General features: G+C 34.9%; 2 protein-coding genes across 2 annotated transcripts in view; one reads left to right on the top strand and one right to left on the bottom strand.

The window, feature by feature from the left end:
* Window positions 1-1,621: 1,621 nt before the first annotated feature.
* LOC105671654 (alpha-tocopherol transfer protein-like) lies at window positions 1,622-14,899 on the bottom strand. Its single transcript, XM_067347027.1, has 7 exons — window positions 14,707-14,899; window positions 14,337-14,502; window positions 14,007-14,111; window positions 13,414-13,552; window positions 2,312-2,422; window positions 2,095-2,200; window positions 1,622-1,788 (listed from the first exon to the last, which is right to left on the bottom strand). The coding sequence occupies exons 1-7, from the start codon at window positions 14,828-14,830 to the stop codon at window positions 1,637-1,639; spliced, it is 903 nt and encodes a 300-aa protein (XP_067203128.1). The 5' UTR covers window positions 14,831-14,899; the 3' UTR covers window positions 1,622-1,636.
* The window catches only part of LOC136996988 (uncharacterized), a 32,762-nt gene continuing 26,887 nt past the window's right edge, over window positions 10,024-15,898 (top strand). Inside the window, exon 1 of the mRNA XM_067347026.1 lies at window positions 10,024-12,894. The gene's annotated coding sequence lies outside the window, so the exon portion shown is untranslated. The remainder of the gene's footprint in view (window positions 12,895-15,898) is intronic.

The raw sequence follows: 15,898 nt of genomic DNA, 5'->3' as shown, positions 1-15,898 counted from the left end.
TCGATAAGATTTGGAGATTCAAAAGAGGTAGGAGTTGTAAGAACGAAAGTAGGAATTGTATGTTTAACATCAATAAAAATAAGGGTTTTCTAGGACAACAAGATTAAAGAAAGGCCAAAAGAAGACATAACACTTTCAAGATAGAACTTGTAGGTCAAGGAACATTATTAGAGACACAAATAACCATGTATGAGGTTTATAGTAGGTTTTAAATTTCGACTCGGGCAGTTTTCTCTGTGAGAAGCGTTATGATTTGGATGTTTGGTATGCGGAAATCCGCGTACTTCCGTCTCACGCGGTATAATATATTCGACGTACAAGTTCTATAATTCTCATTAGGTACGGTCGTTACGATTCACTCTACTTTAATCTCTCTTAATAACAGTTAACACACAGCGCAATTCGTTCTCAATAGAAATTAGCATACAGTACGAATTCTGTCTCGATTTTATTCTTACGGTTCTGATAGTAAGCGCTCGACAGAAGGTCGAGGCGAGAGATACGCGGAGGCTAACTCCACAAATTTTCTTACGCTCGGTACGTAAATACATGAAGAGACGCGAAATTATTACGCACAAAAAAACAACATTATCCTACGCAAAACGATTGTCGGCTCGGCAGCCCCGAGGAGAAAAAGCATGGTGAAATCTTATTCTAGAGCGGCGGTAGTCAGCGGGGCCCGGCCTAAATCTAACCTCGCACGATACCGCGAGACATTTCGGCACATTCAATACCCTTTTACGAAAACTATGCGGGTTCTTATTTCCGCGAGACTCGGGCCGCCTACTGATACCGCTCTTACCGCGAAGTCGAAGTGGTGGCCCTACAAATCGTCGGTACGCCCGTTGTGGTCCTCAAGGCTCCTCTCAGGTTGCCGACTCGCCGAACAGTGACGACAGTCTGTCATTGAAGTCGACAGACGACAGTCTGTCTTGTCATTTTTTTCGGATACTATATATTTTACTATTTTTATAAAGATAGTCCGACATCATGAGAAACAAATGCTTAACACGAATCTGCGTGTCTAATTAGTTTTACATCTTAAAATTAGTTTTTTTAGAATGTATGAGTTAGTATTTTTTATAAGTAGAATATTTTTTAGTTAGTATTTTTATAAGTAAAATATTTTTTAATTAATATTGTATTTTTATAAGTATTAATATAATTAATAAAATGTAATTAATACATGTAATATATTTTATTAATATAATGATAAACAAAGTTTAATTTTTTAAAACAATTGTGTATTCTACTTGTTTACTGAAAAAGTGGCATTTATATGTATGTACAAATAAAATGTGTACGGATAAAATAGAGACTCATTATATAAGAAAATATATTCACAAAAAATTACGCATTTCTTATATTAATATAAAAAGTTAAATTTTATTAATTATATTTTATTTATTAATATAATTAATTTTATTAATAATAACATTAATATAATTAACAAAATTTAACTTTTTATATTAATACAAGAAATGCGTAAATTTTTGTGAATCTATTTTCTTATATGATGAGTTTCTATTTTATCTGTACATACGTATCAATGCAATTTTTTTCAATAAACAAGTAGAATACGCAATTATTTAAAAAATTTAAATTTTGCCTATTTATTTAGTATAAAATATTCACGTCAATCAATTTGCAGTTGTCTAAATGTTCCTGAAACTCCGAACAAATCGTGCGGATTTATTACAGAATTTGTTCGAAGAGATTCGTTGACTTTACGTTTTTCTTCTTTTAAAAACCAATCCGTCCGTTCGACTAGTTTTGCACGCCACATATCTGGAAATACAACAATATGAAAATTAGCTTGTAAATATTGAAAAAAAACTTTGATGGCTTTTTAATATTTAAATAATCAATACTAATAAAAATGACATTTTTAAGTATAGATAAATTTAAAAACTAGTTTGTTGATTGGAATAATTATGTATTATTGCGAGATATAATAATTAAGGTAACAATTATTTTCCATCAAACATATAAAAATGTTACGTATTTATTATTTTCTAATGTTTTGTGATTTTGTTATTAAACTGATAGAATTATTGATAAATGTATGTATATAGAATGTTGACGATATTTTACCTGTTAAAGCATCCATTGACGGTTGTTCACCGCCATAATCTATTGGCAGAATGGATTTTGGTATTTTTTTATACAATGATTCTATTCCGGATGTATGAACGTGTATCTGAACGAAATGGTAGCATAGATTAAAAATGTAAAAATTTAACTGTTTTAACAAAGACAAAACAGATAGTATTTAACAAAATATATTTCTATAAATTTAATTTAGACTTACTCTGCTGAAAAGTTTTGCCCTCAATATTGGTTTAGCCGCTTTCATGACTATATCAATAATGTGTGGTGCATTGATAACATAAATTGCTTTTATTCTTAAACCATATGCTATCTAAATAATTTAGAAAATATAAATTATTTTTAAATATAACACAATACAATAAATTATTTTGTAACAAAAGCGACAGTCGTGCACGACCTATGCGTCCACACATAAAAAATATATATATATACACATATGATGAATCTACAAAATATACTACACATGTATATCGGTCCCTTTAATGTTAGCGCAAAGGGCTGCCGCTGAGTTAAAGAGGCTTTCGGCATAGATCAGGGCTCGATAGAAATCTTCGATAAGTAGCTAACGTAATGTTTTTTGGTGTTATTTGTTTCGCCGCGATATCCTTTAAGATTTAACCGCATCAATGAGATCATTTTATGCCATGGTGGGGATTTGATGTTGACGACGGAAAAATCTCCTCTTGAGCTCAATAACTCAGTGGCCTCTGTAGCGAATAGACGATAGATTGATTGTAAGCGAGAATTCAGTGACCGATAGACAAGCATATATTAAAGGCATACGACTCAGGAATAATACCCTAGGCGTTGTCGTGTGCAGTAATTTTGGTAGCCGACTCAGGGAGAGCCCCCCAGGCGATGTCGAGCTGCGCGATAATTCACATAATAAAACGTACTTCGATGAACATATAGTGAGATTGAATAAACTTTTACGAATACGAAACTAAAAAAAGTGGGTGTATATTATTTGCATCAAAACCTCACGACATTTTGGTGCCTCCTGTGAGGTCTGGACCTCCACGCAGAAAGAGATCAAGTATTTTTGCAAAATTGGATAACGAGGCATACCAGCGCATCCACAGTACACAACGGTGAGTCGTTCGTATCCTATCTTAACAACAAACCATGGCCGAAAGAAGCAAACTGCTTATTCAAAAACGAACATCCTTAAAATCCCAAATCACTAACTTGAGTAATCTTCTTGACAAAAATAAAATTAGTGGTGCCGCATTGAAATTACGGGGCGCGCGTTTAACTGAATTATATCAGGCCTACGAAGAATATAATGACGAGCTCATACTGTTAGAACCTAATGAAACGCACGGAGATGAATTCGCGATTATTCAAGAACGTTTCTATGCTCTCGCGGGTAAAATCGAAGACGTTTCGAACATATCAGATAATACGAGCACTAGCGCGAGCTCGTCGAGTGGTGAAACGCGATCTAATAGCAACGGAACGGTGACATCCGTGAAAACTAGACGTATCAAATTACCCGAAGCGTCATTACCGACATTCGACGGTCGTTTTGAAGGTTGGCTATCGTTTAAAAATGCGTTCTATAATATGATAGGCTCTCAAGCAGATTTATCAGACATTGATAAATTGCATTACTTAAAATCGGCCTTAGTCGGGGATGCGGTTAATAAGGTGAAGATTTTTGCCGTCGACGGAATAAGCTATTCTAGGGCGTGGGAATTGCTCGAAAAATCATACGAAGTAAAACGTATTTTGATAACGCGGCATCTTTCATTGATACTAAATTTACCTACGTTAGAAAAGGAAACCACGGGTGGCTTGACGAAACTCGCGGACGACGCGCAACAACACGTCGCATCGTTGAATGCGCTAGGAGTAACAATTGGACCCGAAATGGTTGTACATCTCTTAGAGAGTAGATTGCCGAAAACAACGTTAGAGAAGTGGGAGGCGAGCCTCGAAAGGGATGAATTTCCGAGTCTCGAGCAGATGTACGAATTCTTATATAAAACAGCGGTATGTGCGTCGAGACGGGATAGGGTAAAGATGATAGACGCAGAAAAATACAAGGGCGAGCCTCCCATCAAAAGAAAACGTTATCAGATAGAGAACAAGGCATTTGTTTTGAATACTGGACGCAACTGCGTGATATGTAAGGCAAGGCGACATCCGCTTTATTTATGCGACAAATTCAAACAATTAGCAATACCTAAACGTATCGAAACAATACGGAATGCAAAACTTTGCTATAATTGTCTGCGTTCACATCGGGATCGCCCTTGCAAATTCTCAGGTTGTACCATATGTCAAAAACGGCACAACACGCTTCTTCACCTTGAAGGATACGCGAATAAATCTGATGCAAAGACTGATACCGTACAATCCGCATGACTAAACGTATCGAGCGCAGGCGAAATGATAAGCCTCGCTTCAGTATCACATAAAACGACAACTCAATTATTAACCAGTGCGATGGTGTATATCCATGACATTAAAGGGAAAGGGATACGATGCCGTGCGTTGTTAGACACATGTGCGACCGCTAATTTTATAACCGAGCGCGTCGTGAGACACTTAGGAATACCTGTGAACGCATGTTCGACAACGGTCGGCGCAATCGCTGGCATAAGCACAGTTACAAAGGGCATAATACGCATTACGATACAGTCTACGCTCGATGGTTTTAGCAAGGATCTTACGTGTCTGATTATTCCGGCAATCACGGAATTGGTTCCATCCGACATTTTTCCGCGAGATTCAATTAACATATCTCCAAATATTAGATTAGCCGATCCCGAATTTCATTTGCCACGTTCCGTCGAATTACTAATCGGTTCTGGGGCAACGCTATCGTTGTTCTCCATAGGACAAATCAATTTATCTCGAGACGGGTATGAATTATATTTACAAAAAACGCGATTAGGTTGGGTAGTCGCGGGGGGAGCGACTACTGCTCGGTCGAAAGGCGATGCATGTCATTTGACAAAGTTAGAATCTCGGTTAGATAAATTTTGGACGATTGAAGAAATTGAGACGAACAAACCTAATATGGAAAAAGAAAATAAATGTGAGACGCATTTTATAAAAAACGTATCTCGGAATGTAGATGGGCGTTATATGGTTCGTTTGCCGTTTCGTGAGGCAAGCACGCGTCTCGGTGAATCACGCACCATCGCACTTAAACGTTACTCGGCGTTGAAACGAAAATTTGAGACGAATGCTTCATTGAAAGACGAATACACACGCGCGATTGAGGAATATATAAAATTGAATTATATTTCCGTGGTTGAGGATCCTTCTAATGATGGATATTATTTACCTCATCATGCCGTGATTAAGAATTCGAGTAACACCACCAAAATACGAATTGTTTTTGACGCGTCTGCGAGAACTAGCACCGGTGTGTCGTTGAACGATGTATTGATGGTTGGCCCGTTAATACAAGACAAATTATTCTCTCACCTGATTCAATTACGCATATATAGATACGTTATGACCGCGGATGTCGAGAAAATGTATTTGCAGGTATTGCTGCATGAGGAAGATCGACGATTCCAGCGAATCTTATGGCGAAACAACGATAGGATTAAAACGTATCAATTTAATACGCTCACCTTTGGTGTTTCATCCTCATCGTTTCTCGCGATTAGAACATTGCAAAAATTAGCTGACGATGAAGGACACACATACCCTAGAGCAGCCGAAATTCTTAAAAAACACTTATACGTAGATGACCTATTGACTGGTGCCGATGAAATCGTCGACGCCCGAAAAATTAAGGACAAAATAACTTCATTACTAGCACGCGGCGGATTTAAAATCAGACAGTGGGCTTCTAACGACGAGCGCATCGTGAAGGATCTCGCGGATAGCGCGCTTCACGCGAAGTTTACGTTCGGCGAAGATCGCTCTTTAAAAACGCTCGGCGTGAGCTGGTGCGCGCGAGATGATAAGATATGCTATTTTATTAGGCCGATCAAGATTGCGAAAAAATTGACAAAAAGAAGTATACTGTCCGAAATTGCTAAAATATTCGACCCGCTGGGCTTATTAGGCCCTATCATATTATACGCTAAAAAACTCATGCAGGATGTGTGGAAATGTCAATTAGATTGGGATGAATCCGTACCACAGAACATATATTCGGATTGGTTAGCATTTGTTAGACAATTCGAATTAATAAATAAGATTTCCGTTGAACGCAGATTGCTAATAGATGATTATTGCAATGTACAAATACACGGGTTTTGTGATGCTAGTAATGTCGCGTACGGCGCCTGTATATATGTACGCTCAACCGGAAGAAATAACCAAACAATCGTTAGACTATTATGCGCCAAATCTCGTGTCGCGCCATTGAAAACTATCACTATACCGCGGCTTGAGCTTTGCGGTGCGTTGCTATTGGCACGATTATACCAAGAGGCAAATAACACGCTGGGACTCATCCCATCCAAAACGGTATTTTGGTGTGACTCTACTGTGGTTTTGCATTGGTTAAACACTTCGCCACATCGACTAAATTCTTTCGTAGCTAATCGCGTCGCGGAGATTCAAGGACTAACGAATAAAGGAGAATGGCGGCACATCAAATCGGAAGACAATCCTGCCGACGCGATATCGAGGGGACAGTTGCCATACGCGTTCTCGCAAAATCAGACATGGTTTTCCGGGCCTATATGGTTACTTGAGAATGAAAATGAATGGCCGAACGAATTTTTACAAACGGATAAGATACTCGAATTAAAAAAGAACACTTGTTTAAAAATGACTCATTGCGGATTAGAAATATTAGAGAAATATTCTTTATACTCAAAATTACTAAGGGTTATTGCTTATTGCTTAAGATTTCTACCTAACGATAGACGCGTTGGGCAGTTATGCGCGAAGGAAATTGATGAAGCAGAAATCCGAGTATTAAAAATCATTCAGTCTATTCGATTCCACTCTGAGCTCAAGGAATTAAAGGAAACAAATTCTACAAAGAGGAGCGTGATTGCTAATTTGAATCCGTTTTTAGATGATCGCGGTTTAATTCGAGTTGGAGGGCGGCTCCAAAAATCGAATTTGACATTCGCTGGAAAGCATCCAATATTGCTTCCAAGCCAACATTATCTAATCGACCATTTCATACGAGAGACACATGAGACTCATCATCATGCCGGCATTCAAACTACATTATATATTATTCGGCAAAAATATTGGTTGATTAACGGTCGTGGTCAGGTACGTAAAATCGTACGCAAATGCATGCGATGTTTTCGATTTGACGCTAAAGCCATCGAATATAAAATGGGTGATCTTCCAAAGGTCCGCGTATGCGAAGCAATACCTTTCAGTAATACCGGGATTGATTCTTGTGGTCCATTCTGCATTAAAGAAAAAAGTATCGAAATCGAGCTCGGGTCAAAGTATATATATGCGTCTTCGTATGCATGTCCATAAAGGCGATACATCTCGAAATCGTCAGCGACTTAACAACGGAAGGATTTCTCGCGGCATTACGGCGATTCGTAGCGAGACGAGGATTACCGCAACGTATCTATTCGGATAACGGGACTAATTTCGTGGGCGCGAATAACCAGCTTAGAGAATTATACGTTTTGCTCAATTTTCAAGAACATAAAGAACATGTAGACAAATTCGCGAGTAACCATCGGATAACATGGCATTTTATACCGCCAATGGCTCCGCATTTCGGGGGATTGTGGGAATCAAGCGTGAAAATTTTTAAGCATCACTTTAAGAGGATGCTGAAGTCATATTGTTACCGACCGAACTTCTAATTTTCTGGAAAGTATGGCATTTTTTATTGCTTTGATAGAATTACAAATCCTTTGGTGTAAGTAAAGTGCACATGCTAATCTTTCGGTGGATAGTGAAATTTAAACCAAAAAATAAAAAAAATTTTTGAAAATTTATCGACAATGTCACCTCAAAGAATTATATCTTTTATATCAAAATTATACTGCTTCAATCTGCAAAACAAGAGTGTGTGCCGAAGAAGAGCGTATGAAACAATAATGGAAAACCAAAAAAATAGAGCTTAGAGACTTATTTTCAAAATGCCATACTTTTCCAGATTTATGTAAAGCATGCGTGCAATATAGAAGAAAATGGTAAAAAAGAGCTATAGATTAGTTCCGCGATTTTGGGATAGAGGCGCTATACAGTTCTCAGTGCTATCTGTCATATACAGAATCTTTTAGGTTAGTTATGTGTGTTAGTTGTGCGTGTGTGTGTGTGTTTGTGTTATGTGCTACAAAACCCGGCTGAAAAAAATGGATTGAAGGCACTCTGAAGGATAAAAAAGTGTATGTATTATACATAAATTTTGCAACATTTTTGCAAATATTTATATTATTTAGTTACATACATTCATATTCTAATTTCTGTAAAATACTTTTATTCATGTGCTTCATGTGTTTATATTATATATATTATGTGCTCCATATTATGTATATTCACATCAAAGTATCTATGTAAAAAGTTAATATTATTTTGTATATTGTATATATTTTTATAATAAATGTATATGTCATATAACTTATTTATAAAGCATGAAATATAAAGGTATTTTTAGTTTCTTGTATGTATCACTTGTAAAAAAATTTGGATAAAAAAAACATTAATTTTGTGACTTGCAATAATCTGTTTCAATATATACTTTTTTTAAATACTTACAATTAGCCTTATTTTATGCGTTTACCTTGGTATCTAAAATACACATCAAAATGTAAAATTAATTTCTAGTTCAGTAGAAAAAAAACATTGTAGTCTTACACCAGGGAGGAATGATAAAATATCATGTATATGTAATAACAAATAAATCACTTTTCCACTGACATTATACACAACTTTGCAGAAATAATTTTATTCTGTGAATTTTGAATGTGTGGTGCGGTTTAAAACACACAGTCGAAATATGTTTATATTTTTTAAATAATAGTTCTGATTTTTCATGAATCACAGTGGTTTTATAAAATGTTCAATTTTAACAGTTTTTATTAGACTGTACTTTAGACAATATTATATTTTGCCACTTCTCTCTGTTGTAAGACAAGAATGTTTCGTTTCTACTGTAATACAAATACATTTTCGATTTTGATACGTATTTTAAATACCAAGTTAATCACATAAAATAAGGCTAATTGTAAGTATTTAAAAGAAGCATATAATAAAACAGATTATTGCAAGTCGTAAAATTAATGTTGTTTCTTTTATCAAGATTATTTTACAAATAATAGACACAAAAAAATAAAAATATTTTTATATTTCATGCTTTAGAAATAAAAAATATGGCATATATCATACATTTATTGTAAAAAAAGTATACAAAATGATGTCAATTTCTTAGAAAGATATTTTGATATGAATATAGATAATATGGAGCATATGATATACATTATATATATACATAGAGCATATGACGTAATAAAAGTATCTTACAATAAAGAATAAGACAAGCCAGAAGCGGTTTTCTCGTGGACTGGCAATATATAATAAGACAAGCCAGAGGCGGTTTTCTCGTGGACTAGCATTAGAAAACTCTTATTTTTGTCTTCAAGCCAGAGGCGGTTTCCTCGTGGACTGGCAATATAGAATAAGACAAGCCAGAGGCGGTTTTCTCGTGGACTGGCAATATAGAATAAGACAAGCCAGAAGCGATCTAACGTCAGCTAACAATTTTTAATAAATATAGTCAGAGGCGATCTAACGTCAGCTGACCGTTTAGAAAAAAGACAGCTAAAGGCGATTTATTCGTGAACTGGCAAATTGTAAGAAATATAGTCAGAGGCGATCTATTGTGAGCTGACAATTTTAAATAAATATAGCCAGAGGCGATCTAACGTCAGCTGACAGTTTAGAAAAAAGAGAGCTAAAGGCGATTTATTCGTGGACTGGCAAATTGTAAGAAATATTGTCAGAAATGATCTAACGCCAGCTAACAATTTTTAATAAATATTGTCAGAGGCGATCTAACGTCAGCTGACCGTTTAGAAAAAAGAGAGCCAAAGACGATTTATTCGTGAACTGGCTAATTTTAAGAAATATTGTCATAGGCGATCTATCGTGAGCTGACAATTTTTAATAAATATAGCCAGAGGCGATCTAACGTCAGCTGACAGTTTAGAAAAAAGAGAGCTAGAGGCGATTTATACGTGGACTGGCAAATTGTAAGAAATATTGTCAGAAATGATCTAACGTCAGCTAACAATTTTTAATAAATATTGTCAGAGGCGATCTAACGTCAGCTGACCGTTTAGAAAAAAGAGAGCCAAAGACGATTTATTCGTGAACTGGCAGATTTTAAGAAATATTGTCATAGGCGATCTAACGTCAGCTGACAGATTTGAAGAAATACGTATTTATTTTAGTTAGCAATTTACTGCACGTGTGGTCTGTTTATATTTTATCAGATAATTTATAAGGTCATTTAACCTTTTTTCTCGCAATTAAAATTCTAGCGTATGGCTGAAAAATGATGTACATACGAGACAAAATAGACTTATACAAGGTGTCTAATAGATATAAGTTAGATATGATAAAATATTTTATTTGAAAAATGTATGTATAATACTATATATCTAATTGGAAAAATATGTTATATGTTTTTCCTAAATTTATTCTTATGTAATTAATACAAAATAAATAAATAAGTTAATTAATTATTGAATACATACATATACATATTGAATATAGTTATCTTTATTTTGTATTTTATATAACTGAAATGATATATACTTCCATTATTTCAGTCATTATCATATAAAATACAAAATAAAGATAACTGTTTATTGATTATATGTGTATATGTATATATTAATTAATTGATTAATTAGTTATTTAGTATTTACTACATAAGGATAAAAATAAGAAAAGTATATGACATTTTTCTTCAATGATATATATAGTATTATATGTATATTTTTTATTTATTATTTTGTCATATTTAGTTTGTATTTATTTGACACCTTGTATACGCTTATGTTTTCTCGGACATTATATTGCAGCTTTGCGACGAAATTTCAGTCGAGGAAACAAGCGCAAGCATCGTTTGTTTACAAACTTCCGATGACACACGTACACAGACCACACGTCAGTGTAGTGAGTCACCACTACAAACAAATGCGTACACACAGACCTACGCGGCATAGGTCCGTAGGCTGCGCCGATAATGTCATTTCATTTTTAGTACCATCGAAATGATGGCGCTTTCGCGTCGGAGTTCGCCCGTCACTTCAGCATCCTCTTAAACGAGTTGTGGGTGATTCATTGTTCACCTTCGAGGAATTGAACACTTTCGTTATTGAAATAGAAGGAATATTGAACTCCCGACCAATCACTTCCCTTTCCTCTGATCCGAACGACTTGCTGGTTCTGTCACCAGCCCACTACTTAATTGGTAAACCGCTAACGACCCTTCCGGAGGGTGACTTGTCACATGTTCCAGCCAATCGCTTGTCCACCTGGCAACACATAAGCAAGGTGCGGCAGGACTTCTGGTCACGTTGGAGGCTTGAATACTTGAATGAACTCCAAGTACGCAGCAAATGGGCAAAAGAAGGATCGAAAATCGATATCGGAACAGTTGTTCTTTTGAAAGAAAGGAATTTGCCATGCACTCAATGGGCAATGGGCCGAATCACGAGCGTGCATCCAGGTGATGATGGAATCATACGAGTCGTGACCGTCAAAACTGCGTCTGGACAAGTGAAGAGAGCGGTCAATCAATTATGTCCGTTGCCGACCGAACAGTGATTATGCGTTAGCCTTTATATTACGATGTATTACTTTATACAGCAATTTGAGATCTATTGTATGAGCATCATTCACAATTACATAGATTGTAAAACATAAGATACAATGTCTATTCGGACCGACTCAGGGATAAATCCCCCAGGCGTTGTCGTGTCATATGCGAGCCGACTCAGGAAAACATTCCCAAGGCGTTGTCGTGCATTATTTATAAAACCATCCTCTTTGATCTACCCATACGTAAATGATTAAAAATGTATAATATAAAATGACATACGAATTAAACGAGTACACGGGTTGATCGATTCCTCTCAACGGGGAGAGGATGTAACGAAAGCGACAGTCGTGCACGACCTATGCGTCCACACATAAAAAATATATATACACATATGATGAATCTACAAAATATACTACACATGTATATCGGTCCCTCTAATGTTAGCGCAAAGGGCTGCCGCTGAGTTAAAGAGGCTTTCGGCATAGATCAGGGCTCGATAGAAATCTTCGATAAGTAGCTAACGTAATGTTTTTTGGTGTTATTTGTTTCGCCGCGATATCCTTTAAGATTTAACCGCATCAATGAGATCATTTTATGCCATGGTGGGGATTTGATGTTGACGACGGAAAAATCTCCTCTTGAGCTCAATAACTCAGTGGCCTCTGTAGCGAATAGACGATAGATTGATTGTAAGCGAGAATTCAGTGACCGATAGACAAGCATATATTAAAGGCATACGACTCAGGAATAATACCCTAGGCGTTGTCGTGTGCAGTAATTTTGGTAGCCGACTCAGGGAGAGCCCCCCAGGCGATGTCGAGCTGCGCGATAATTCACATAATAAAACGTACTTCGATGAACATATAGTGAGATTGAATAAACTTTTACGAATACGAAACTAAAAAAAGTGGGTGTATATTATTTGCATCAAAACCTCACGACATTTTGGTGCCTCCTGTGAGGTCTGGACCTCCACGCAGAAAGAGATCAAGTATTTTTGCAAAATTGGATAACGAGGCATACCAGCGCATCCACAGTACACAACGGTGAGTCGTTCGTATCCTATCTTAACAACAAACCATGGCCGAAAGAAGCAAACTGCTTATTCAAAAACGAACATCCTTAAAATCCCAAATCACTAACTTGAGTAATCTTCTTGACAAAAATAAAATTAGTGGTGCCGCATTGAAATTACGGGGCGCGCGTTTAACTGAATTATATCAGGCCTACGAAGAATATAATGACGAGCTCATACTGTTAGAACCTAATGAAACGCACGGAGATGAATTCGCGATTATTCAAGAACGTTTCTATGCTCTCGCGGGTAAAATACCCTAGGCGTTGTCGTATGCAGTAATTTTGGTAGCCGACTCAGGGAGAGCCCCCCAGGCGATGTCGAGCTGCGCGATAATTCACATAATAAAACGTACTTCGATGAACATATAGTGAGATTGAATAAACTTTTACGAATACGAAACTTAAAAAGTGGGTGTATATTATTTGCTTCGAAACTTCACGACAATTTTCTTATTAAATATTACTATAGCAAAATCGTAATTACGTACCAGACAGGAGTCAAATTTAAATAAAATTGGCGTAAACTTTATTATATGATTGATATTTACACCGGCGCAATCCCAAATTAAAATATTGTTAGTAACTATATCTTCTTCTATGCGCACTTCTATTGTCATTAAGCGATACCTGTGACATTAGCATATAACGTACATTTTTTCTGCTTTCGGAAAAAGTCGAAAGAAAATTTTTCTATTTATTCCGATTTTTCAACATCTTTAGCTTACTCTTACAACATGCGATCTACTTGTGAGTAATTTTTTTCATGAATTAAGTTATAGACAATTGCAATGCTCGACAATTTAATCTTCTGAGAAATAATATTTGCGGGAAAAAATCGTATTTCTGCTTATTTACTGTGATAATGTAATTACTCGTATCTTCTCCGTAGTACGTTTACTCTACTTGATAGACTTGAATGTTAGGAATAGCAGATTGATAGCAAATTTGCTATTAATTTAGATCAGTGCAACTAACGTCGAGCTCTGATTTAGATACATAATCTGCCAATAATGCTAACATTTTACTTATTGGTACTAATTTGATACATTTACATATTCGGAATACAGTTACACATACGTACCGCACATCTACCCAAGCATCATATTTGGAGCCATCGTAATCTATTAGCCGGGATATATGTACTCTACATTTATCTGGCGTTAACACTGGTAAAGGGATGAATTGTCTGAAATAAATATTTATAAAAATATCATACGTGTTTGCAAGCATAGAAATAGATTTCAAATTATTGTGCAAACGTTTTTGCAATTCTTACAATTATTTGTTAATATTTGTTACTTTATACTATAAAATCAAAATTAAAATTTTTGAATAATATTTTCTACATTTAAAATATACAAGACAATATGTGGAGATTTAAAAATAACTTATAATTGACTTAATTGCTTACAAGTATGTGTTGTATAGTTTTATATCATCGCTAAGAGGATCAAGATTATCGTAAATTTCAGGAATAAGATTATGAAGAGTGTAAAGCATATCTAAACATTTTGTGGCTTTTTCGAAATCAAATTTGACGGTAGAAATGAAAAATTTTAATCGTTGGTCGGAGATATCTGTAAAATGTAAAATAATGCTCATCATTATGTAAGATTTATTCAATAAAAAAAATCGATAAAAAATTACAAATAAAATATTGTGGATTTTTTATTATTAATCATGGATATCATAATTATTAAACTGCTATATTTTTAGATTTTTAGATAATTAATATATTAATCGATGATAAAACTAATCGATTAAAATTTAAAAATACTCACCTTGAGGAAGATGAATTTGTTGTTTTAACCACAGCCGAAATTTACATAATAACTCTAACAAAAGATCTTCGTTTCCACCATTATCCTCCAGCACTTCTTGAAGTGTAGGCATTTCGAGCTTCATCACTTTTGTTATCACCGTTTCTTTATCAAATTGCTTGAGATTTGTGCAAACTAAAATTATTGCATATATTAGGCAATATTTTATATTGCAAATATAAAATATTTTAGATGCAAATATATTATATTCCGTCTCCTTTCCATCAAGCCGGAAACAGCGGAAGATAAATGCCAAGTAGTAAGTGTGGCAAATGAGTAAGGCGAGTGGCTAGAATATCGAAGATCTTTAAGACTTTTTGCAATTTTTTTCTTCTTTTTTTTGCATTTGTTTTTAACAGTGTATAATCAAGTAAATTATTAGATAATGCTTTTTTTGATTAAAACATATTATTTTATATTTATTTAAAATTTTCGCAATTACACGCCCACAAGAAACCCAATCGTATAAATCGGTACTTTGCATTTAATGTTTTTATGATAAATATCATTCAAAAATGTGCAAAAATTTTTTTTTGAAAAAGACTCCAAAAGTGATAATTAATATAATTGTGATTGTGCATCATTGTAATTTTATGTAATACAGAAATAAATTTTATTGCAGAATTGTAAAATAATTTTTTGTTCTTCTATTGACAATAACAAATTAGTATTTTTTTCTAAAGTTATTGGTTTAAGGTTCTGCCCTGTTCTGTTGTATTCATGTGTTTCTGATTCTATTAAAACTTGTCTTTAATATTATTCATTCTATTAATACTTGATGTGATTGATTTTTGTATATTTTTGTACAAACTTCCTTAAATTTTTTTTGTCGGAAAAATAACGTTTCTCTTTCTGTTTGTCGGACTGACATTTTAACCAACGAGAAACGTTTTTCAGAACCGTTATAAAACGTTTCAAAGAAATATTTATGAAACATTTCTGAAACAAACATGTGCTATCTGGGAGGTATCAAAAGTCAAGAGCAACTACTTAGTATGATAAATAGATATACTGACGCAATAGCATAATTTTTCATGCATAGCTATTATACATATATTTTTATTATCATATTTACATATTAAACATTGTACAATTATTGGTTACGGAGATACAAAAATTTAAAGTAAAAAAAGCAAGTTTTCCATTAATCCTT

Source organism: Linepithema humile, chromosome 1, assembly GCF_040581485.1.
Source record: "Linepithema humile isolate Giens D197 chromosome 1, Lhum_UNIL_v1.0, whole genome shotgun sequence".
Lineage (NCBI taxonomy): Eukaryota > Metazoa > Arthropoda > Insecta > Hymenoptera > Formicidae > Linepithema > Linepithema humile.
Note: the sequence above shows the minus strand (reverse complement) of the source record. Positions and strands in the feature narration are given on the sequence as shown.